This window comes from Canis lupus, chromosome 38 (assembly GCF_011100685.1).
Source record: "Canis lupus familiaris isolate Mischka breed German Shepherd chromosome 38, alternate assembly UU_Cfam_GSD_1.0, whole genome shotgun sequence".
In the NCBI taxonomy this organism is placed as follows: Eukaryota; Metazoa; Chordata; class Mammalia; order Carnivora; family Canidae; genus Canis; species Canis lupus.
Genome location: NC_049259.1, coordinates 22,350,883 through 22,376,385, shown reverse-complemented (window position 1 = coordinate 22,376,385; position 25,503 = coordinate 22,350,883). Strand labels below are relative to the sequence as shown.

The window sequence follows — 25,503 nt, the reverse complement described above, 5'->3', positions numbered from 1 at the left end:
TTAGTTAACATACAGTGTTATATTAGTTTCAGGGGTACAATATAGTGACTCAACACTTCTGTAGATGACTCAGTGCTCATCATGATATGTGTAATCCTAATCCCCATCACCTATTTCTCCCATCATTCCACCCACTATCCTGCTGGTGATCATCAGTGGGTTCTCTATGCTTAAGAGTCTGTTTCTTGGTTCCTAATGAATGACTCCATTTTAACTTAATTATCTCTTTAAAGGTTCTGTCTGCAGGAGCCCCTGGGTGGCTCAGTGGTTGATCCTCTGCCTTTGGCTCAGGTCATGATCCCTGGGTCCCGGGATCGAGTCCCACATCAGGCTCCTTGCAAGGACCCTGCTTCTCCCTCTGCCTGTGTCTCTCATAAATAAATAAAATCTTTAAAAAGTAAATAAATAAAGGCTCTGTCTCCAAATACAGTCACATCCTGAGGTACCAGGGATTAGGACTTCAACATAGGCATTTTGAGGGGACATGATGAGACATAATAGTCTGCCCTCTGACCCCCCAAAACTTATTTCCTTCTCACATGCAAAATACTTTCACTCCATCTCAACATCCCCACATCTTAGCGCCATCCCATTAGTGCCAACCCATTCCGCCATCTTACTGGAGTCCAAAGTCTTATCTAACCATCCCCTAAAGATTTTATGGGTGAGACCTGAGGTATAATTCATCCTGTGGCAAGATTCCTCCTCAGCTGTGAACCTTTGAAACCCGACAAGTTATCTATTTTCAATGACAATTTATAATGACAGGACAGGCATAGGATAGACATTTATATTCCAAAAGGGAGCAATGGAAAAGAAGAAAGGAGCCAGGGGCCTTGCTAGGGCAAGTCTGAAACCTAGCAGGTCAAGTTCCATTAAACTTTAGTTTTCAAGAACAGTCCTTGGCTCTATGCTCTATCCTCTCGGCCCCCTTGGGGTGGCAGCCCCACCTCCTTGGCCCTGGGCAGGAACCCTGCCCAGGAGGACATCACCCCACCAACTCCCCTGGGTCTGTCCCCTCTGAGCCCATGGTGGCAAAGGCCGTGGCAGCCCTATCAAACTCCGAACTGTTCTTGAGGGCTCTTCTTCCCATTTCTTGAAGGAGAAGGCATGATCTCAGCTGAATAGCTCTATTGGTCCATCCTGGAGAATCCCACAAGTCTGACAGCCTTTCCTCTTTTTGTCCCATCTCTGTTCCTCTGGTCCACGCTGGCGGCATTTCTGCTGGGATGGCTGACTTAACCCATGAGTCACGTTGTAATCTCTCTAGCAAATGTTGCCTCGCCACATCCTTAGTGTTCTCCCCAGACACGCTTTCTTAGTTTCTGTAATACGGATAGCCTGAGGATTTCCCGAATTTTCAAGTTCTGGTGGTTCTGTCTTGCTCAGCACTTCCTTCTGCAGTGTGTGCCTCTTCTCCAAAATTTTACTACAAGCAGAAAGGAAAAACCACACGGTGCCCTCAATGCTTTGCTTAGAAATCTCCTTGGCCAAATACTCGTTTACCACTTAAATGTTCTACTTTCTACAAAACACTAAAGCACAATTTGCCTAAGTTCTTCACCACTCGAGCACAAGTGTCACACTTTCTCCAGTTTTCAATAACACATCCTTAGTTTCACCTGATTCCTCACCAGAAACACCTGTAATGTTCATATTTCTACCAATATTCTGTTCATGATAATACATATATAACTCTAGGATAGTAGAAGCTTTCTCTAAGGCTCTCCTCTTTTCTTTCTGAGGCCTCACCAGAATCACTTTTAAAATCCATATTTCTGGGGCACCTCAGTGGCTCAATGGTTGAGCATCTGCCCTCTGCTCAGGTCGTGATCCCGGGGTCCTGGGATCGAGTCCTTTGCCTGTGTCTCTGCCTCTCTCTCTCTCTCTCTCTGTCTCTGTCTCTCATCAATAAATAAATAAAATCTTTTAAAAAATAAAAGATATGTGCTTAAAAAAAAAAACAACTCCTGTCTCCAAATACAGTCCTATATCCAAATAAAATCATATCCTGGGGTGCTAGAAGTTAGGGCTTCAAGATATGAACTTGGGGAAGACACCATTCAGCCTATGGCACCATCTTTCTATCAAGTAGTTTGACCTTCTTTTATTGATTTGTCGAGTGCTCTGCATGTGTTAAAAAAAATGGAATTCTATGCAGTGAATAGAAGTAAAGTGAATGAACTCAGTGTGTACTGACATACAACAATTTCCAAGATATACTGTTAACTTTTTTAAATTCCAGCGTAGTTAACATACAATGTTCTATTAATTTCAGGTGTGCAATATGGTGATTCAGTACTTTCATACAGCACCCGGTGCTCGTCATAATGAGTGTACTCTTAATCCCCTTCACTTAGTTCACCCATCCCCTACCCACCCTCAGGCAACCATCAGTGTGTGCTCTGTAGTTAAGAATCTGTTTTTTGAAAAAAAAAAAAAAATTCTGTTTTTTGGTTTGGCTTTTTTATTCTTTGTTCATTTTATTTCTTAAATTCCACATAAGAGTGAAATCATATGGTATTTGTCTTTCTCTGACTAACTTATTTCACTTAGCATCATACTCTCTAGAACCACATCCATGTTGTTACAGATGACAAGGTTTCATTCATTTTTATATCTGCCTAATATTCATATATGTTTGAATGAATATACATGTATTAGATACCATATCTTCTTTATCCATTCATCTATTGATAGACACTTGGGCTGCTTTCATAATTTGGCTATTGTAAATAATGCTGTTATAAACACAAGGGTGCGTATATCTTTTCAAATTAGTGTTTTCATATTCTTCGGGTAAATACCCAGTACTGGAATTACGGGATCATATATTCATTCTATTTTTTAATTTTTTTGAGGAACCGTACTGTTTTCCACAGTGGCTATACCAGTTTGCTTTCCCACCAGCAGTGCATGAGGGTTCCTTTTTCTCCACAGCCTTGCTAATACTTGTTTCTTGTGTTTTTATTTTAACCATCTGACAGGTATGAGATGATATCTCATTGTGGTTTTGATTTGCATTTCCTGATGATGAGTGATTATGAGCATCTTTTCATGCGTCTGTCGGCCATCTGGATATCTTCTTTGGAGAAATGTCTGTTCATGTCTTCCGCCCATTTTTTAATTGGGTTATTTGTTTTTGGGGTGTTGAGTTGTGTAAGTTCTTTATATAATTTGGGCACTAACCCTTTATCCAATATGTCATTTGCAAATATCGTCTCCCATTCAATAGGTTGTTTTTTAGTTTTATTGATTGTTACTTTTGATGTGCAGGTTTTTTATTTTGATGTAGTCCCAGTAGTTTATTTTTGCTTTTGTTTTCCTTGCCTCTGGAGACATATCTATAAAAATGTTGCTGTGGCCAATGTTACAGAAATCACTGTCTTTGCTCTTTTCTAGGATTTTTATGGTTTCTAGTCTCACATTTAGGTCCTTAATCCTAATTTGTTTTTGTGTGTAGTGTAAGAAAGTGGTTCAGTTTCTTTTGCATGTCCCCTTCCAGTTTTCTTAACACTATTTGTTGAAGAGACTGTCTTTTTCCTATTGCATATTTTTGTCTCCTTTGTCAAAGATCAATCACCATATAATCATGGGTTTATTCCTGGGAACAATTCTGTTCCATTGATCTATTTGTCCATTTTTGTGCCAGGACCATACTGCTTTGATTTCTATAGCTTTGTCATATATCTTGAAATCTGGAATCAGGATACCTCCAGTTTTGTTCTTCTTTTTCAAGATTGTTTTGACTATTCAGTTCTTGTGTGGCTCCATACAAATTTTGGGATTGTTTTTTCTAGTTCTGTGAAAAAACAACTAGATTGTTTTTTCTAGTTGGTATTTTGTTTTTGTTTTGTTTTGTTTTGTTTTTTTTGTTGTTTTTTTTTCTAGTTGGTATTTTGATAGGGATTGTACTACACCTGTAGATAGATTGCTTTGGATTATATGGACATTTTAATAATATTTGCTCTTCCAATCCATGAGCGTAGAATATCTTTCCATTTCTTTGTGCCATATTCAGTTTCTTTCATCAGTGTTTTATAGTTTTCAGAGTACAAGTCTTTCACCTCGTTGGTTAAGTTTGTTGCTGAGTATTTTATTATTTTTGGTGCAATTGCAAAAGAGATTATTTTCTTAATTTCTCTCTGCTGCCCCATTATTAGTGTATAGAAGTGCAATGGTTTTCTGTATGTTGATTTTGAATCCTGCAACTTTACTGAATTCATTATCAGTTGTAGTAGTTTTCTTGGTAGAATCCTTAGGGTTTTCTATACATAATATTCATAAATAGTGAAAGTTTTACTTCTTTGTTACCAATTTGGATGCCTTTTATCCCTTTTTGTTGTCTTTTTTTAAATCTATTTATTTATTTGTTTGTTTGTTTGTTTATTTATTACTTGACAGAGAGCACAAGCAGGGGGAGCAGTAGGCAGAGGGAGAGGGAGAAGCAGGCTCCCTGCTGAGCAGAGAGCCTGAAGCAGGGCTTGAGCCCAGGACCCTGGGATCATGACATGTGCCATAGGCAGACACTTAACCGACTGAGCTACCCAGGCGCCCCTCTTTTTGTTGTCTGATTGCTGTGGCTAGGACACCCAGAACTATGTTGAATAAAAGTGGTGAGAGTGGATAAGGATGTTTATCTAACCTTAGAGGGAAAGCTCTCAGTTTTTCCCTATTGAGTAAAATGTTAGCTGTGGGTTTTTTCTATATGGCCTTTATTATGCTGAGGTATAGTCCCTCTAAACTTACTTTGCTAAGGATTTTTATCATGAATGGATGCTGTAGTTTGTCAAATGCTTTTCTGTACCTACTGGAATTATCAAATGGCTTTTATTCTTTAAATGTTTGGTAGAATTGATCTGTGAAGCTGTCTGGTCCTGGACTTTTATTTTGGGGAAGTTTTCATATTATTGACTCTACTTCATTGTTGGTAATCAGACTGTTCAAATTTTCTATTTCTTCCTGATTCAGTTTTGGGAGGTTATATGTTTCTAGGAATTTGCCCATTTCTTCTAGATTGTCCAACTGTTGGCATATATTTTTTCATAACATTCTTTTATAATCCTTTATATTTCTGTGGTGTCAGTTGTTATTTCTCCTCTTTCATTTCTGATTTTATTTATTTGAGTTTTCTCTCTCTCCTCCTCCTCCTCCTCCTACCTCCCCTCTCCCACCCCTGGAGACTGGCTAAGGTTTATTAATTTTCTTGATCTTTTCAAAGAATCAGCTCCTGATTTCATTGATCTGTTCTATTTTTTTAAGTTTCTATTTCATTTATTTTTGCTGTAATATCAATTATTTGCTTTCTCTTACTGGCTTTGGGTTTTTGTTGCTGTTGTTGTTCTTTTCCTAGCTCTTTTACATATAAAGTTAGGTTGTTTATTTGAGATTTCTTGCTTCTTGAGGTAGGTCTATACTGCTATAAACTTCCTTCTTACAACATCTTCTCCTTCATCCCAAATATTTTAGACTGTTGTGTTTTCATTTTCATTTGTCTCCATGTATTTTTTTATTCTCTCTTTGACTTCTTGGCTGATCCATTCATTGTTTAGTAGCATGTTATTTAACTTCTATGTACTTCTGTTCTTTCCAAATTTTTCTTGTAATTTATTCCTAGTTTCATAGTGTTGTGGTCAGAAAAGATGTACAATATGACTTTGACCTTTTTGAACTTGTTGAGACTTGTTTGGTGGCCTAGTATGTGATCTATTCTGAAGAATGTTCTATGTACACTTGAAAATAATGTGTACTCTGCTGTTTTAAGATGGAATGTTCTGAATCCATCTGGTCCAGTGTGTCATTCAAAGCCACAGTTTCCTTGTTGCTTTTCTTTTTGGATGATCTACCATTGATGTAAGTGGAGTGTTAAACTCCCCTACTATTGTTGTATTACTATCAATAACTTCCTTTATGTTTTTTTATTAGCTGCTCTATGTATTTGGGTACTCCCATGTTGGCTACATAAATAACAATTGTCATATCCTATTGTTGGATTGTTCCCTTTATGATTATATAGTGTCCTTCTTTGTCTCTTGTTACATGTGTTTTAGGGTTTATTTTGTCTGATATAAGCATTGCTTCCCCAGCTTTCTTTTCCTTTCCACTAGCATGATAAATGCTTTTCCATCCCTTCACTTTCAATCTACATGTGTCTTTAGGCCTTAGTCTCTTGTAGGCGCACATAGATAGGTCTTGCTTTTTTTTTTTTTTTTTTTTTTTTTTTTTGATAAATTTATTTTTTGTTGGTGTAGGTCTTGCAAAAAAGCAAGATCCATTCTATCACCCTTTGTCTTTTGATTGGAGCTTTCAGTCCATTTACATTCAAAATAATTATTGCAATGTACTTACTGACATTTTGCTACTTGTTTTATTGTTGTTTTTGTAGTTCTCTGTTTCTTTTCTTACTCTCGTCTATCATGGTTTGTTGGCTTTCCTTAGTGTTAGATTCTTTTCTGTTTGTTTTTTTGCGTATCTATTACTAGTTTTTCATTTGTGGTTACCATTAGGTTTGTATATAACATCTTCTTCATATAGCAGGCTATATTAAGTTGATGGTCACTTAAATTTGAACCCACTTTTTTACTCCTTTCCCTCCCACAGTTTAGGTATATAGTGTCATACTTTACATACTTTTATTTTGTGAATCCTTTGACTGATTTATATAGACAAACTTATTTTTACTGCTTTTGGGCTTCCTACTTTTCTTACTCCTACTTATGATCTTTCCTTTCCACTCAAAGAGTCCCCTTTAACATTTCTTGTGGGGCTGGCTTAGTAATCATGAATTCCTTTAACTTTTATCTGAGAAACTCTTGTCCTTCCCTCTATTCTAAATGATAGCCTTGCTGGATAGAATATTCTAGGTTGCAGGTTTTTTCCTTTCAGCACTTTGAATATACCATGACACTTCCTTCTAGCCTGAAAAATTAGCTCATAGCCTTATGGGATCTCCCTTGTATGTAACTGTTTTCTCTTGCTGTTTTTTTTTTTTTAAGATTTTATTTATTTATTCATAGAGACAGAGAGAGGCAGAGACACAGGCAGAGGGAGAAGCAGGATCCATGCAGAGAGCCTGACGTGGAACTCTATCCAGGGTCTCCAGGATCACACCCTGGGCTGCAGAAGGTGCTAAACTGCTGAGCCACCAGGGCTGCCCCTCTTGCTGTTTTTAAAATTCTCTCTTTATCACTATTTTTTGCCATTTTAATTACTACGTGTTTTAGTGTAGACCTCCTTGGTTTGACTTTTGAGGGCTTTCTGTGCCTCCTGGATCTGGATTTCTATTTCCTTCCTCAGATTTAGTAAGTCTTCAATTATTATTTATTCAAATGAATTTTTTGCTCCCTTTATCTCTCTTCTCCTTCTGTGATCCCTATAATGTGAATGTTATTATACCTGATGGTGTCATTGAATTCTCTAAGTCTACTTTCAACTTTTATTACTTTTTTCTTCTCTCTTGTTCAGCTTGATTGCTTTCCATTATTCTGTCCTCCAGGTCACTTATTCATTCTCCTGATTCCTCTAGTCTATTTTATATTCCATCCATGTATTTTTTTTTTAAGATTTGTTTATTTATTTTAGAAAGAAAGAAGAAAGAAAGAAAGAAAGAAAGAAAGAAAGAAAGAAAGAAAGAAAGAAAGAAGAAAGAATGAGTGAGAGGGTCAGAGGGAGAGGAAGAGACTCTCAAGCAGTCTCTGCACTGAGCATGGAGCCCAAAGCCAGGCCTGGTCTCATGACCCTGAGGTCATGACCTAAGCTGAAACCAAGAGTTAGACAATTAACTGACTATGCCACACAGGTGCCCCTCCATCTGAGTATTTTTAATTTCAGTTACTGAGTTCGTCTTCTCTGCTTGGTTTTTTTTTTTTTATGTTTTTTATCTCTTTCTTAAAGGTCTCACTGAGGTCCTCCACTCTTCTCAAGTCCAGTGAATGTCTTTATGACCATTACTTTAAATTCTCCACCAGAGGCACCTAGATGGCTCAGTTGGTTAAGCATCTGCCTTCAGCTCAAGTCATGATCTCGGGGTCCTGGGATCAAGCCCTGTGTTGAGCTCCCTGCTCAGCAGGGAGTCTGTTTCTCCCTCTGCCTCTCCCCTGCCCCCATTCATGCTCATTTTCTCTCTTTCTCTCTCTCTCTCTCTCTCTCTCTCTCAAATAAATAAACAAAAATGTTTTAATAAAATAAATTCTCCGGGCATATTACTTATCTCCATTTCTTTTATCTCTATTGCCATGAGTTTGTCTTATTCTTTCATTTGGGACATATTCTTCTGTCTCCCTCTTTTATCTAATTCTCTGTGTTTGCTTATATGTGGTAGGAAAGTCACTTGTGCCTCCTGCTATTGAAAGTAGTGGCCTTATGTAGAAGAGGTCCAGGAGTGCCCTGAAGTGCATTGTCCCATTACCAGAACTTGGAGCTTCAGGGGTGTCTACTATATGTGCTGTGTATGCATTGCTGTTGTGACTGACCTCTTTTGTCTTCAGTCCAGTCATCTGCAATGATTGTCCTTGCTTGTTGTGGGCAGGGTTTGATCCTCATGTTGTTGTTAGTGGGCCAATCTGGGGCTGCCTGGGCTTGAGTTGAGTCAGACTAGGCATTTGCCAGAGATGCAATAGCAGTGAACCACAGGGTGCTTTCCTTGTTTGGTTCCCTGGGAAGCTTTTCTTTGGTGGGCATGGCCTGCACTCAGACCAGATGTTTGCCCCTAGCCCATTGGTGGGGCCACAGTTGAACTCACGTGTGTGTGTGTGTGTGTGTGTGTGTGTGTGTGTGGTTACCTTCCCTTCTCCCTGGGTCAGGAGTCACTTTGGAATGGTGCTGCTTACACACTGCCAGGCTTGTGGCACCACTTTGGATGGGCTTTGGTCAAGATCACATTGGAGGGGCAAAACCACAGGAGAACTCAGGGGCAAGCTGAGCAGTGTCATCAAGGTCTGCACCAGTTGGCTGCAGGGAGGGACCTGTAGCAAATGGGACCCAGGCAAGCTGGGTTGGAGGGGGGGAAATCTGTAGAAGTGGAGGTTGGGGAGAGGTATCTGGTGTTAGCAAGGTTTGCGTAGGTCTGCTGTGGGAGGGGACCTGGAATGGAGGCATGGGAAGAGGCATGTCTACAGGAGAATGCGGGGGCGAGTGTGCTGTTAGCAAGTTAGGTATTGAGTGTTGGCACTGCACTGGTTCCCACAGGTGTCCGTATGTCTAGGCTGAGGGGCGGGGGAGGGATATGATACCCACCAGCTCCTTTGTTCTTGGAGAAATCTCCCAACGATCTCTGCCCCTCCAGCACATGCTCTGAGATTAGTAAACAAATCTCTCTCCCATGTATTCCAGGTGTTTTTCAAACTGCTGCTTCTATGCTGTTTCTGCGGGGCTGTTTGTTGTGCTGCCTCTTTAAGGGCAGGGACTATTTCTTCTCTTCTTCCCAGAGCTGAGCCAGCTGATTTTTAAAGTTCCAGATGTGAAGCCCAGCTGATTGTAAGAACTCATGAAATCAGGTGCCTCTGATTTTCAAAAGCAAATGTTACAGGGATTTGTCCTCCCCGTGTGAGAATCTGTTTCTGTCCCTGCTCTGTACCCACACCATCCCTTCCTCCCACGGATAGTCCTGTGGGTCTGTCAATTTCCAACTGCATCTCTGCCCTTCCCACCCTCTTTGATGTGACCTCTTCTATACATTTAGCTGTGGAGAATTTGTTCTGCCAATCTTCAGGTCATTTTCTGGGCTATTTACATTGGTGTGGTGTTATCTAGTTGTATCCATGAGGCAAGGTGTGCTTAAGGTCCTTCTCTGCCATTTTCCCCCAAAAATCTAATTTTTATTATTTTTTTTAAAGGATTCAGGACTGTATATATAGTATGCTGCCATGTATGTATCTATACCTAGAATATTTCTAGAAATATCAACAAGAAATTCATAATAGTAATTCCTAGAGAGAGGAAATGGGTGGTTGGGGACAAGAAAGCTTGCTGTTTAAATTATGTACACCTTTTTGTATCTTTTCAATTTTATGTATTACCAGTTCCCCAAAAAATCAAACTTAAACACCTACACACTGTGAATAGAGGAAAAAATGGAACAAAAGGGAAAGAAAGGACCAGGAAGAAGGTCTGGAAGCACAATGGTCATAAATTTAGACCAAAAGGCAAAAGCAACTCAAATTCTAGAGGCAGAGCTCCCTGCTCCGCAGTGTTTGGGGCTGACTCATTTGTCCATTTATTTACCAAACATTGCAGAGTGACTTTCATGAGCCAGTAAGGTGTTAAATGTTCAGGCACAGGCCTTGGTCCTGTCCTTAAGTAATTCATATACTGATGGGGAACAGAGGAGTAACTAGACTATTGTCATGTTGACTCGTGGAGATAACACCCATTCAGGTTTTGCAGAAGCATAAGAGAGAGGCACTGAGGTCTAGTATGCAGTGGAAAATGAAGAGAAAACTTCCCTAGAACACGATTCTGGCTTCTTCCTTCTGTCCCTAGGTCTTCTATCATCATCACCTTATTCTTTCCTGTTGCAGAAGGGAGGGATCTGAGCAATCTCCTCATTGCTGTTGTCCCTACAGAGCAGGTGCAGGAGCCTCAAGTCATCATAAAGTCTGTGAACAAATCTGATAGTGGCTCCTGTAACATTACCTTGATTTGCTTTGTGGAGAAGGCAAGGACAAGTGTTCTGTACAGCTGGACCGGGAGGGATGCCAATGCTTCTGAATCCCATGAGGGCTCTACTCTCACCATCCAATGGACGCTGTGTCACCCAGACCTGCCATACACCTGCACGGCCAGGAACCCAGTCAGCCAGAATACTTCCAGCCCTGTCCGCGTCCAGCAGTTCTGTACAGGTATGGGCTCCATGTAGGTCCTCCAGGGGATTCCAGAAAAGGTCTGAGCAGATATGGAGTCTAAACCACCAGGGTTTGGGCAGGACACAGGTGGAGTCAGGCTTGGAGACCTTTTATTCTCTACCCTCCGGGAACTTTATATCCCACAGGAGGAAGACAGGCTTGGAGACCCTTTATTCTCTACCCTCCGGGGCCTGAGAGAGACTGTCAAGGCTCTTGGGAACTCCCAGGGAACTGTGAAGCTCTAAGGGTAGAGCAAGGGAAGGGAAGAGAATATGGATGAAGAGGTCCAGTTTGTTCTTTGTTTGGGTGGAAGTGTCCCCTGAGGTCTCCTCAGAAGGCCAGGGAGGGCAAGAAAGGCCTGAGTATGCAGAAGGCAGAGCCAGGTGCATATCTGTCCATGACAAGAGCTCAGCGGGGATGCTCATCAGAGGAAGGGAGAAGGGGTGCGGGCAAGAGAGCCTATTAGGCTTCAACCTCCTTCAGGCAGGCTGAGGCTTCAGGGAAGAGAGCCAATGACTGAAGCCACAATGTCTCATCTCTGACTGCAGCTCCAGGAGCCTCCAAAGGAGAACCAATGGGGGAGACGGTGGTGGGAGTCCTGGGGGAGTCGGTCACCCTGCCCCTAACATTCTCGGCCAGTCACCACATAGAGAACGTCATTTGGATGCTTAACACATCTATTATCAGCAAAGAACAGAAAGAAATGGCAACAGCCGATCCACCCATTAAGTTCAAGGATCCAAACAAGAACTCTAGCCAAGACTTCTCCCTGAAGATTGACCAGGTAAAGATGGAGAACGCAGGGCACTACTCTGCCTATGTGTGCTCAGAGGCCTCCAGAGTCATCAAAACAAAACACATCACCCTGCTTGTCTATGGTGAGTTTCTGAGCTGAGTGCTCACCATTAAATTCCTTCCCTGAGATGTTTCTCCTCTTTGCTGCTTTTCCTGCTTCCTTCCCCCACCCCCGAACCTCTCTTCGTACCAAAGTGCCTCAGATCACTAGGATAGCTATCGAGTCCAGACGGGTCAACAATAGGGCAACATCTACCTGCCAAGGTCCCCCTTCTGCTGGGCTTTCAGTTAGGTCTGCACCATCTGACCTTCAGTACTTGCCCCGTCCTCCTGTATGGCTTGTCAAATGGGTCTGGGAACTCTTCAACCTGTATTTTTATAGAATATTATCATGTAAAAAAAAAATTTTTTTAAAGAATATTATCACGTATGAATAAGGGCACAGCTGGCTGGAGTGAAATCAGAGAAGACTCAGGAGAAAGCTTTTAGTGTCCAAAGACCCCATGACCTCCACGCAGGAAGGCTGCTTAGCTCTCCCAAGCATGAGGGACAGAACTTGCAGTCTTCCTCTTCAGGCTTGAGCCTCTCAGGTTCTTGACTTTACAGTTGGGTTTACATTTGCCAGCTCCTTCACCTGTACCATCCAGACATGGTCATCACATCCCCCGCTTGGGTTTGTTGGTGTCTAAGCATCTGTGAAGAGTCACCATCCATGGCCCTGTTAAAATATGCTGGAGGTCAGCTAGTCCACATTTATAGCACATTGTGACTCAAATATTTTTTAAGAGGCAAGAAGATTAAATAATAATAATAATAATAATAAAGTGGGTACAACTGGTGCAAATCATATTTCTTTTAAATTACTAAATTGGGGCCCCTAGGTAGCTCAGTAGATTGAGCATCTGCCTCCGGCTCAAGTCATGACCCCAGAAATCTGGGAGCAAGCCTCATGTCAGGCTTCCTGCTCGTCAGCCCTGCTCATGCTCTGTCTCACACACACACACTCTCTATCACATATAAATAAAATCTTTTAAAAAACAAAGCTGCTAACATTCATTGAGCACTAACTCTGTGCCATTGTTGCTCTCACCTCTTTACACTTTATCTCTTGAGTAAAAAACTTAGATGATGGAGCCTCCACATGGAAGCCTTGAAGAATCTTCAAAGCACATGGAACATTGTGCTTACCTGTGCCGCTAGTTCTACACAGGGATTGTGTAGGATGATGCGGTATCTTTCTTTTTCCACTCTTCTTTAATTCCTTCTTTTAGCATCTAGGCATCAAAGGACCAAAGAGGTGAAATGATATGTCTGAGATTTCCTGGCTACCAAGGGAAAGGCCAGGTGCGCTCAGAATGCCTGTGGCTCCTGGAGGCACTTTCCCAGCCTTAAGGCAGTGCCAGCTCACAACTTCATGAGAATATTCTAAATGAGTGAAGATGTGGTGACTGCCCAGCGGGCAGGCCTGACTCTGCATTAGGTCTGTCTTTCTCCTTACACAGGGAGGTTGAAGAAGCCAAAGATTACCTGGAGCCTTGAGCTTGCTGAGAATGACATCTGCAGGGTCAGTCTGACATGTTCAGTGGAGGACAGTGGACACAACGTGACATACAGATGGACTCCCCTACCAAAAGGAACTATCGAGTCCCAAAGAGGACCTCACCTCAATGTCTTTTGGACAAGTGGTGAAAATCATCCCAACTTCACGTGCATCGCCAGCAACCCTGTCAGCAGCAGCTCCCAGCAGTTTCTTTCCGGCAACATCTGTCCAGGTCATCCTTTACCTCTGCTCAGCCAGACCTCAGGGCCTTGGATGCTTGGATCCAAGTATTTGCATTCTGAGCAGCTTTTTAGGAATACAGTGAGGGAGTATGGGCTAGGGAACTTTATTTTTTTTTATTTTTTATTTTTTTGGTGAGGGTACTTTAGAGCAGCGCATTCCAATAGAAATAGAATAGGAATCACACATGTAATTTGTATTTTCTAACAGCCACATTCGGTAAAGCGAAAAGAAACAAGTAAAACTAACTTTAATAAATGTATTCTACTTAACCCACCAAATCCAAAATATCACCATTTTAGATTGTATTCAATACAATTATACTTGAAATAATTTATATTTCGTGTTCTACTAAGTTTTTCAAATCCAGCATGTCTTTTACACCAATAGCTCATCCCAATTCAGGTGGAAAGTACTTGATCTGTATTCAGATTTCATAAAAGTTACAGTTGAAAAGGTACATTTTACATATCCAAGCTGTTCCAAACCTACTTATCGATTTTTCAAGAAGAAATTGAATGCCATATTTCAATTTCGATTTTTTAAAAATTAAATTAAATAAGCAATTTAATTCTCCAGTCATACCAGCCACATTCCAAGGGCTCATACCACGGCCTGTGGCTACCACACTTGGACAGTACAGTGTCAGAGGTTAGTGGAGATGAGTTGATAGAAATTGATAGGTGAAGGGCACCCAGGTGGCTCAGTTGGTTAAGCTTCTGCCTTTGGCTCAGGTCATGATCCCGGGGTCCTGGGACTGAGTCCTGCATCAGGCTCCCTCCTCGGCAAGAAGCCTGCTTCTCCCTCTCCTGCCTGCTGATCCCTCTGCTTGTGCTCTCTCTCTTTCTCTCTCTCTCTCTCTCAAATAAACAAATAAAATCTTTATTAAAAAAAAAAAAGAAAAGGAAAGGAAAATAAATTGATAGGTGAAGGAATGCAGACCACAAAGAAACACAGACTGTGAGTGGAAACTTCTAGTTCCTTTCTAAGGAAGTCCTAGTGTCTCTTACTAGATGCCAGGCACTATTCTAGGTCATTTTAGCCCAATTAACTTCACAATAATCCTACGTAGCAGATACTGTTACTATTCTCCATTACATAAAGACTGAGACTCAGAAAGGGTAAGGGATGTGCCCAAGGTCACACAGCAAAAGTATGATTAGAACCCTGAGTTCTGTGCTCTCTCTGCTCTAGAAGGAAGTAGAAAAAAAGGAAGGCTTGCCTAGGCTGTGACAATGCTAGATCAGGCTGGAGGATGGATTTAGAGCCCTGTTAAGTGGAAATCTTGGCTCTATCTTGAGCCTAGAGCTACCCTTACACCGTTTAGAGAGAGAAGCAGTGGAGTGTGATGGAGAAGGATGTGTCAGGACAGGCAGCCTGCATTCAAATCCTGTTCAGGTATTTAAAACTCTGTGACGCTGGGTAAGGCATAGATCTCTCTACCTAGGAACAGTGTCTGCCTTAAATACTGTTATAGCTTCCATCCCAGAACAATGCCTGCTCGATAAATAGTGGTAGAATGAATGAATGAAAAGGAATATTTTCTGCAATAGCACAAGATTTTTACGAGCCAGGTAGGATGGCCATAATGCTTGGTCCATTGTTCCAATCTCCTTGTTATTATTTATATTAATACATCCTTCTTTTTCTCTTCAAAGGGCCTAAGAGAAGCATGAAGTTTTACATTGTGATCTTCACGGTGATGGCTGTCATCGTTCTGTGCTTTGTGACCACCTGGTGCATTTGGAAGCGAAAAAGACCGTGTGGGTTTCTGAGATCATGGACACCTGCCAGCATTAGACCATATTCCTACGACCTTTGAAGGCTTGTCTGCCCTGTCACGATCCCCTCCTACCCCTTCTTTCCCAAAACCTCATTTCTTCTCAGAGTGATGAGGGGAGGGCTGTTAGTTGGGACTCTAAATTTAGGTACAAATCATTGAAACCCAACTCAAACTACTTTTTTTTTCTTTTTTTTTTTTTTCAAACTACTTTTAAAAGGTGCCCGAGGTGTGATTTATTATTTTGGAACTCACATAATCAATCCGTGGGGAAGACAGGGAAGGAGCTGGCCTTAAAAACAAAGGTTACCAGAGACTCAAAAATCACCAGAGCTCTCCATCTCTCACCCTTACTTTCCGCTTTGAGCTGAGGGGCAGGGGTGGGGGTGGCGTGTGCCACAACACAGCCTTTGGTAGCTGCAGACTCCCACCTACTAATAGGTAAGCCACCAGGAAGAGAAAAAAGATGCATCCCTCCAACTGCAACCCGAAAGATTTCTGATTGGCACAGTCTTGGGTCATGTGACCATTGATTGGCCCAATCACTGTCTAACCCAAAAGGGTTAGCTATTATGATTGGCAGCTCCCTCAGAATTTCATATCTCAGTGGAATTGAAATAGTTCCCAGGAAGTAGATATTGGTAAGGCCGCATGGGATCCCTGAACAATCGCTGCAAGCCAGCAAACCAATCTGATGGGTGGCTACCACGGGGGTGCAGACGGCCGACAGGAGGCTCCTCAGCTGAAGATGACCTTAGGATTCTGTTCACCCTTTCCTGTGCGCACCTACTCACTCCAGGGTTCACCTCCTCCCTAAAGCCTTTTCCTTGGCTTTGTCTGTTTGACACTCAGAATCCGCCGCCTCTCTCCTCACAGCCCTATTGATAAACCTTCTCTTCTTAGGTTTGTCAGGTTCAGCCCCAACCTCCTGCCCCAGCCAAGCTGAAACCCCAGTGGAGGAACCAGGTAAAATCACAGTGACACAGGCTGTGGGGTCTCTGGGCCAGATGGAAGCTCCAAAGCCTGGCTATTTGTTCAGTGTGGTCTACCAACCAGCAACCGGAGCATCCCCCAGGAGCTTGTTAGAAATGCAAATCGTGGGCACCTCCCCACATAATGAGCTCTAGTCTGCATCTCAAGGTAAATCACATGCCTGTTAAAGTTTGATTATCAATGTGGTTTAGAGAAGGAACGTGGTTTGGGGAACAGAAACCACAACCAGGATGAACCCTGGAAAGATGGTAACCAGAGCCAGGGAGGCAGCTGTCCTCTGGGGTCTTTAGGGTTCCCCCAGTACTGATCATGATCCCTTGAATGTGGCCTCTGATGAAGACGGAGATAGTTGCCTTACTCTGAGAAGGGAGAAATAAAGGCCAGATAGAATGGTAAAATCTGTGGCAGGAACAAAACTAAAACCTAATTAGAATTAAGACCCATGAGACTATCTAGGACGTCTTTTACCCAAGAACATCACTGAGGGAGTGATTTTCCAGTTTTTTTTTTTTTTTTTTTAAGGTTTTGCTTATTTATTCATGAGAGGCACAGAGAGAAAGGCAGAGACACAGGCAGAGGGAGAAGGAGGCTGGCTGTAGGGAGCCTGATGTGGGACTCGATCCCGGGACCCCGGGGTCATGACCTTTGCCAAAGGCAGACACACTCAACCCCTGAGCCACCAGGGTGCCCTGATTTTCCAATTTTTGAAAAACCTAAGGAATGCTTTCTTCAAACAAAATACTGTGCAACACCCCAATAGCACAAAGTGTATAGAAGTGGAGCTATCTTGATGGGTGTTGGAGTGGTGAGCGGAGCTGCCTGCATCTTAACCACCTCCCCTTCCCATCACTCAATGTCCTCAGTTGCCACCCTGAACTCTAAGCTCTGAAGTTCTAAGGAATCCCCAAATTCCACCCATTCGGACAGACTCTGCTTTAAAAACACCCATGTAACCTCTCACGGAGGAGATACCCCAAGGAGATGGAACAGGAGGAGGGCCTGGGTGGGAGGCCAGCAGCTCAACTAATCCAACAGTGTAGGCTTTTCCGATTGGAAAGTGTAGCCAGGAGAAAGGAATCAAAAAGTGAGAATGAGGCTAAGTGGGGAGCTTCCCACCAGCTCCCTCCTCACAGCTGGCAGGGCAGACCCTGGCCTCCCCCAGCCCACACTCTTGCTCCTTGGTGCCCTGGGCACAGAAGGAGGGGTAAAGAAGTGCTGAGACACCACTGTCACCCCTGCTCTTCCTCCCTCCCGGTGCCTTTCCTCGGCTCCGAAGGTCTGCCTCCTTAACCTCCTAGTCTCCTCTTCTCTATTTATTTTTTCTAAGATTTTATTTATTTATTCATGAGAAACAGAGAGGCAGAGACACAGGCAGAGGGAGAAGCAGGCTCCCTACAGGGAACCCCACATGGGACTCGATCCCAGGTCTCCAGGACCATGACCTGAGCCAAAGGCAATGCTGACCCGCTGAGCCACCCAGGCGTCCCATAGTCTCCTCTTCTCTAGATCTTCTTTCACTACCGAGGTTCATTGTGTCACAAAATTTTTGTTTATTGAATAGTTTTTTTTTTAATTGAAAAGTCATATATTCACATGGTATACAATTAAGTCTCCTTTCAGGGCAGCCCGGGTGGCTCAGCGGTTTAGTGCCGCCTTCAGTCCAGGGCCTGATCCCGGGGTCCTGGGATTGAGTCCCCCGTCAGGCTCCCTGCATGGAGCCTGCTTCTCCCTCTGCTTGTCTCTCTCTCTCTCTCTCTCTCTCTCTCTCTGTGTGTGTGTGTGTGTGTCTCTCATGAATAAATAAGTAAGATCTTTTTTTAAAAAATGTGTTTCTAAATCCTTTTGGGGTCTTTAATGCATTGATAGGCATTAGATATATTTGTGAATGTGTAATGTGTGTGTGTGTGTGTGTGTGTGTGTAGGTGACGTTCTTTTAATTACACATATGGGAACGATCTATAGCATTTTTCTGAACCTTGCTTTTTTACCTTAACAGAATATCCTAGTAATATTAATATATGTAAGACTGACTCCCATTTATTCCATCCTACAGATGTGCCTTAATTTATTTAACCAGTCCTCATTACCAGACACTCTCATTCCTTGTTACTTCCTCCCTAAAATAGTATAATAGTTTCTAACTGGCCATTCCTTCTCCAGAGTTTCTCTTTTCTATCCCTTCTGCTCATCACTTTGCAAAGCTCAACTCTGACTGCTCTAAAACCACCAATAGCTCCTTGTGGACTTTGTCTGTTACTCAAAAAGCAATAAAACCTAAGGGCCGGGTGTATGTGTTCTGAGATCAGACAGTCTTGTGTTCGAATCCTGATTCTGCTCATTAGTGATCTTGGGCAATTCAGTCTCGACGCATCAGTTTCCCTACCTTGCAAAATAAGTGCACCCACTTCTTAGGGTTGCTGTGAGTACTGAGTGGGTCAGCGACAACAGTGTGCACTCAATAGGTGGTAATTACTGTTATATTATCACTCAGGATTTAGTCAGACCACCCTTTACCTACTTTTTTCCTACACAAAGCCCGTAGGGAGCTATTAGGAGGAGTAGTTAAGAACATCAGGGGAAAAAAAAATCAGTGCGAAGTTTCCCGAGCATTCAAATCCTGACCCTACCACTTACTCGGGCAAATATTTAAACCTTATGTGCTACAGTTTCCTCATCTGCAAAAAATATAGTTTTTGTTTTACAGGGTTTCATCCAGATTGAAAAAGCTTATTAATGAAAAGTGTTTAGAATGGTGTCTGACACATACTAGGCACTTGGTAAATGTGAACCATTATTTCTACACTCAGAAATAGAGTGTAGGCAGGTAGACATGCACCTAGTGTGCCAACCAGTTGTTCAAAACCGACACTCACTTCTGATTGTCCTACACCCAGCCATTGCAGTTGTTAAATATCTTGAATGCCATCTTTTCCCAAAAGAGAGGGTTTCACACCTGCCCTTAATCGTGGTGCTTCTTCAACCAAGAATAATCCGTCCCTCATCAAAATCTTGCCCCTCCATCAAGGCCCATCTCTATCCCACCACCTTCATCAGTTCTTCTCTGCTTCCTAACCAGAGCCCGTGTCCTCACATTTTCCTCACTCTTTTCATGCACCCTTACCAGAGCTGGGCTTGCATTCATTGATTTCTGTATGGATCTGACCCCCAGCAGGACAGCATCCTCCTTCAAGAGCAGGTCTAATGACGTTTGTGCTTTCCCAGAGTACACATCACGGCACTTAGGATGGCTTATCCAACAGAGCCAGTTGGGCTCACATAGAGTTGCTGGGTTCATCCCGTGCCATACCCCATGCATGTTTACCAAGTGAAAATGAGTGAATGCTTCAAAGGAGGAAGGGGGGCACCTGGGTGGCTCAGGGGTTGAGCATCTGCCTTTGGCTCAGGTTGTGATCCCGGGGTTCTGGGAACAAGTCCCACACCTGGCTCCCCACAGGGAGCCTGCTTCTCCCTCGGCCTGTGTCTCTGCCTCTCTCTCTCTCTCTCATGAATAAATAAATAAAATCTTTTTAAAAAAGGAGGAAAGAGTGGAATAGAATCCCCTGTGGGGAGACAGAACAACCTCTCCTCCAGTTCCTTAGGCTTCACCTGGGGTAGAAGTCAGTGCAGCTTGGATCCTTGCACAAAACAAGAAAGAGGTGGGGGCTGCCACACTTTTTACCCAGCCTGCACAATGCGTTTGAAACTCACCACTGGCCGCACATTGTGCAATATGCTCTCCCAAGGGTATCAGGAGTTGGACACGCTCCCTCAGCCTGCCAAGCAACAGACTAGGTCCACCTCCGACGGCAGTGAAACAAGTGAGGAGGACCAGGAAAGGACTGACACACCCAAGGCTGGAAGACACCAAAAGTATGCCTTGGTCAACCAGGAGGACACTGAATTTGACTCAGCATCTGAGGGGCAAGCAGAGTATGATCTCGTCACTCCGGAACGCATGGTGCCTGCGTCTGTGGCCCAAAACAGCACGGTGTATACGCAAGTATTCCTCAACTCTCGGGTGAGCTTTTTTGATTAGTATACGTTCCCTCCTCCTCCTCCACTTCTAGAACCATCCAATATCCTGGATGACTAGTGCCTCCAGACTGGGGGCCAGGACCAGCAGCACATGGGCAGATAACTGTGGCTCTATCCGTGTTTACCAAACCTTGGGGTCCCTTGAAGTGAAGGAGCTCGTCCTCAGCTCCAAATCTTGGGCCACTAATAAGGGAGGTGTTCAGCAAACAGAAGCACTGTCCCCATTGCACTAAGGCAGCCACCATCGTCTAAGACCTGAACCTGGTACAGTGTCCCCTCTCCTTAAGGGCTGAAGGGTAAACTCCAGAAATCTCTCATATGGTGATTATGGGTAGTCTGATGTTGGTCTGTTACAGGGAAAGACCTCGGTTCCTCAGCAGAAAGAGAATTCAGCCACAATCTACAGCTCTATACAGACACCTCAAAGGGTGAGAACAATTTTCTCTGTATCCCAAGGCTCCTAAAACAAGGAATTATTGTGCAGACCATTTTAATTGAAAGTCCTACACCCCCATGGCAAAGTAGCGTAAGTTCTATCCAGTATGCACCCCCTTGACATACTCCATGGTCAACAGAGATGCTTTTTTTTTTTAAGATTTTATTTATTTATTCATGAGAGACACAGAGAGAGAGGCAGAGACACAGGCAGAGGGAGAAGCAGGCTCCCTGTGGGGAGCCCTATGAGGAACTCGATCCCGAGACCCCAGGGTCACGCTGTGAGCCAAAGGCAGACGCTCAACTGCTGAGCCACGCAGGCGTCCCAACAGAGACGCTTGAACAAATATTTCTGATTCACATCTGTTTGGTCAAAGGCTGGACATTTCGAATTAATTTAATAATGTTTTATATTGGTTATTCTTAACACTGACCAGAATGAGAAGCTGTAAACACAAATACTGTATGATTTATGTGTATTTCTAAATCTACTTCTAAACCTAATCTTAATCCACCAAAATGGTAATTTCCCAAAACAATTAGAAATTAGCTAATAGGGCAGCCCCGGTGGTCCAGCGGTTTAGTACCGCCTTCAGCCTGGGGTGTGATCCTGGAGACCCGGGATCAAGTCCCACGTCAGACTCCTGCATGGAGCCTGCTTCTCCCTCTGCCTGCTTCTCCCTCTGCCTGTGTCTCTGCCTCTCTCTCTCTCTCTCTCTGTCTGTCATGAATAAATGAATAAAATCTTTAAAAAAAAGAAAGATTAAGAAAGAAAGAAAGAAAGAAAGAAAGAAAGAAAGAAAGAAAGAAAGAAAGAAGAAAGAAAGAAATTAGCCAATAGTCCAATGTCAAGATTTTTTTGAAAATGTGCTATTAACTACAACACATTGGTTTTATTTTGGTGTTAAAAGATCCCTTAATGGTAGAATTTACTATTAAATAATAAAAATAACTTTTACATCTCGTTCATAAAACATTAACAAACATATTCTCATGGGATCCTTAGGACACCTCTATAAATGTGTTGTCACCCACATTTTCCAGCCAAAGAAGCTAAGATTCGCAGAAGCTAATTTTGCCAAAGGTCACACAAATAGTAGTTGGGCTTTCGGTATTAAAAACCACAAGGAAGGCACCTGGGTGGCTCAGTGGTTGAGCATCTGCCTTGGGCCCAGGGTGTGATCCCGGGGTCCTGGGATCGAGTTCCACATCGGGCTCCCTGCATGTAGCCTGCTTCTCCCTCTGCCTGTGTCTGTGTCTCTCATGAATAAATAAATGAAATCTTCAATAAATAAATAAAAATAAATACCACAAAGACTTTTAAAACAATCCTGAATAATCTTTTTTTTTAAGATTTTATTTATTTATTCATGAGAGACAGAGAGAGAGTATGTCTCTGCAGAGACACAGGCAGAGGGAGAAGCAGGCTCCACGCAGGGACCCCGATGAAGGACTCGATCCCAGACCCAGGATCTTGCCCTGAGCTGAAGGCAGATGCTCAACCGTCAACCGCTGAGCTACCCAGGCGTCCCCAATCCTGAATAATCTTAAATAATTAACCTTGATCTGAATCTAGCTGCCTGTTCTCTTTCACTTCCCTGAAAACATGGGCTCATATATACTTTTATTTTCAAATCTCCCCCAGAATTCCCTCTTTGTTTTTCATCCTTGTTTTAAGGTGTTCAAACAAGATTTTTTTTAAATATTTATTTACTTATTTTAGAGGTGGAGAGGGACAGAGCGAGAGGGCGAATCTCAAGCAGACGCCCTTCTGAGTGTGGAGCTGGACACAGGGCTTGATCTCACGACCCTAAGATCCTAACGTGAGCCAGAATCAAAAGTCAGATGCCCAACTGAGTGAGCCACCCTGGCGCCCCCAAACAAGATCTTAAAAAAGAAAACCTCTCGAAGTTGTTCATTTCTACTGCTTCCCTGTGACTAATGAATCAATCAATAGATATTTATTGAACACCTTTTGTTTGCCCAGAACAAGGCTGAGTGCTTTGGGGATTCAGATATATGTTTAAGGCACCATCATCAACCTCGAAGGCCTGTTACCTTATCTGGCTTTCAGTGGAGGAAAAGTGGAACCAATTCAATCACCTGGGAGGGAAATAAAAACACATACTACATACTACTTGTTAGGTGTGCGTTCCCAAAGGTTTTCCAGACATTGGAAGTAGGGGGACATCAGTGCACACTGCACTGAAGTAGACAGGAAAGGCTTCATAAAAAAAATAATAATTTGGATTGGACCGTAAAAGATGGATAGAATTTGCTCAGGAAATGTTTGTACAGATATGCAGCTCAGCTCAACCATCATCTACCTCATGTCCTGTCCTGTGGAATGTGGCCTCTGCTTAGCCTGTAAGGTACTTCACCTGAGGCCTTGACACCACATCTACGCTTTTCACTATATTCCCAAAGCTGTTTTCTACTCTGACCTGGCTCTTTGTGTTTGGGCCAATACTGGTCAATCGTAGAGTCACGGACATCCGAGTTTCAGAATGGCCTCGAGTCACCTCTGGTCTGGTTAGTCCTGCACGGCTCCCACACCACCCCAGGAACTCCAGATCCCTGCAACCACCCTCACTCACAGTCTAGGTGGAAATCAGTGCGTTTCCCCAGCCAAAGGTCTTGACAGTATGTATCCCTTGCCTTCAGAATTTTCAGGACCACGAATCCTGATTCTGGATCCCGTAAGGCCATCATTGCCCACTTGCTCAGGAAATCCACACACCCACTTTAGCTATTATTTTCTGACACACGACATCTCAAAGGTTTATGCTATTCCCAAGCTACTACTGACACTCTGTCTCCTCTCCTCCCTGCGTCAGCTCACATCTCAGCTGCTCCTCAGGGCCTTCCCTGAACAGCGAATCCTCAGGACCCTGGGAACACGAGGGCCTAAGGGTCTGGGCCTGGATGCATCACTTGGATACATAACTTCTACCACCTGAAATATCTTTATATAGATGTTTGTCTCCACGTCTGGGTGGCCCAGTCTGTTAAGTCTCTGCCTTTGGCTCAGGTTATGATTCTGGAGTCCTGGGATCGAGCCCCGCATTCAGCTCCCAGCTCGATGGGGAGCCTGGTTTCCCCTCTGCCTCTCCCCCTGCTTGTGCTCTCTTTCAAATAAATAAATATAATATATTTTTTATTTATATATATTTATGATCTATATGTAATATAAAAGGCTTTAAGAGCAAGCCCTTTTATTGTCAGTTTTGTAATCCCTTGACTTGCTATACTAAACCTCTCTCTATCTTCCTTACAGAGAGCCTAGCCAACCTCCCATTAGGAGATTCTCCACTGGGATGCTCAGGTTGCTCAACGGTTGAGCATCTGCCTTTGGCTCAGGGCCTGATCCCGGATTCCCAGGATCGAGTCTCGCATTGGGCTCCCTGCATGGAGCCTGCCTCTCCTCCCTCTGCCTGTGTCTCTGCCTCTCTTTCTGTGTTTCTCATGAATAAATAAATAAAATCTTTATTAAAAAAAAAAAAAGGAGATTCTCCGTAAATGCCTGCCATCAGCTTGATGGATTGTCCCACCCCTAGATCAGTCCATACGACCTGACTCCTACAGCGTGGACCAGTCTTAGCCCAGGCTGACCTTCCTCTCTCACCAGATGCTAGAGCCTCCCAGCCTTTATTAACCATATTCTTATGTCTCTTGGCTCACAGGTGGTGCCACCACCACAACAGAATGATCCTGAATCTCCTGAAATCCCTACCTATGAAAATTTCACCTGAAAAGAAAAGCAACTGCTGCTTCTACCCCTGTAGTTGGAGAGGCTGCTGGACAGTATGGGGCCTGGAGTTCCTAGAGACAGAAACACTTCAGAATTGCCTTCAGTGTCTCTACAATGCCTGGATCTGACCCACCCCCTTCCTGCTACCCCTATGACTTCCTGAGCCCATTAATAAATCAGACACAGGTTCCATCTTGGAGTCCCCGGCCTTCAAGACGTCCCCGCTCCATCTGTCTCCAAGAGTGCTCATACAGTTTCCCAATTCAGATACACACCACTCAGAGCTCTGCCAAGACTGGTCCAGTGTTGTTGCAAGGATCCTAGACCTTCACACCATCTTCTAAACATCTGCTAAAACGAATCGAACAGACATTCTCACTCACGGACACAAAGATCTATGTAAAATCATGTCCACTGCAATACCTTTTAAAATAAGAGGACAGAAATAACCTAACAGTCCATTTAGTAGGAATCCGGCTAAATGCATGATAGTGTACCCATGCGACAGCAAGCCCTGCTGCTTTTGTAAAGACAGGAAAGATGAGTACCTGCTAATATGGAATGAGCTCTAAGAATGGAAAGAACAAACTCCAGGGCAGTGTGTATCACATGCTACCAGTTGAATAAAGAAGAAATGTGAATATATATACACATATATATATATACATATATATACATATATATATTTATATAGTTATACAAAATTTCCGAAAGGAAATACAAAATATGTATTAGTGGCTGCCTCCAGGGACTGTACTGGGTTGTTGTTTTTACTGCATACTTTTTTGTAGTCTGCATTTCTGCTTTTAACCATATATGTGTATCACTCTTTTGATGTATTTTTAAATGCTTAAAATGCCTCTTCCATATAAGCTTCCCTTATTTACCCCCAAAGAACTTCTCTCCTCATGTGGTCTGTCCTCACTTGTCTCCAGGAGATAGCCAAGCAGCCCCCAGGGGAGAGGGACCAGGCAGGGCATGAGCAAGTGCAAGCTGTGACTATCTGCCATGAGACTGAATGGCCTGGGATCTGGGGATCTGGAATCATCTGCTCCAGTGTGAAGAAGACTGGGAGACACTGATGGTTTACAAG

General features: G+C 43.1%; 1 protein-coding gene across 6 annotated transcripts in view; it reads left to right on the top strand.

Moving 5' to 3' along the window:
• The window catches only part of LY9 (lymphocyte antigen 9), a 31,447-nt gene extending 6,128 nt beyond the window's left edge, over positions 1–25,319 (top strand). For 2 of the 6 annotated variants that reach the window (XM_038586320.1, XM_038586323.1), the window contains 8 exons: positions 10,518–10,838; positions 11,390–11,719; positions 13,139–13,408; positions 15,075–15,179; positions 16,100–16,162; positions 19,933–20,207; positions 20,581–20,652; positions 24,343–25,319. In XM_038586320.1, the coding sequence (XP_038442248.1) occupies positions 10,518–10,838; positions 11,390–11,719; positions 13,139–13,408; positions 15,075–15,179; positions 16,100–16,162; positions 19,933–20,207; positions 20,581–20,652; positions 24,343–24,411 (1,505 nt within the window). In that variant the 3' untranslated portion in view covers positions 24,412–25,319. Of the gene's footprint in view, positions 1–10,517; positions 10,839–11,389; positions 11,720–13,138; positions 13,409–15,074; positions 15,180–16,099; positions 16,163–19,932; positions 20,208–20,580; positions 20,653–23,936; positions 24,130–24,342 lie in introns of those variants that run through there. The other 4 variants (XM_038586321.1, XM_038586322.1, XM_038586324.1 and 1 more) reach the window with 4 other exon arrangements.
• Positions 25,320–25,503: the final 184 nt, after the last annotated feature.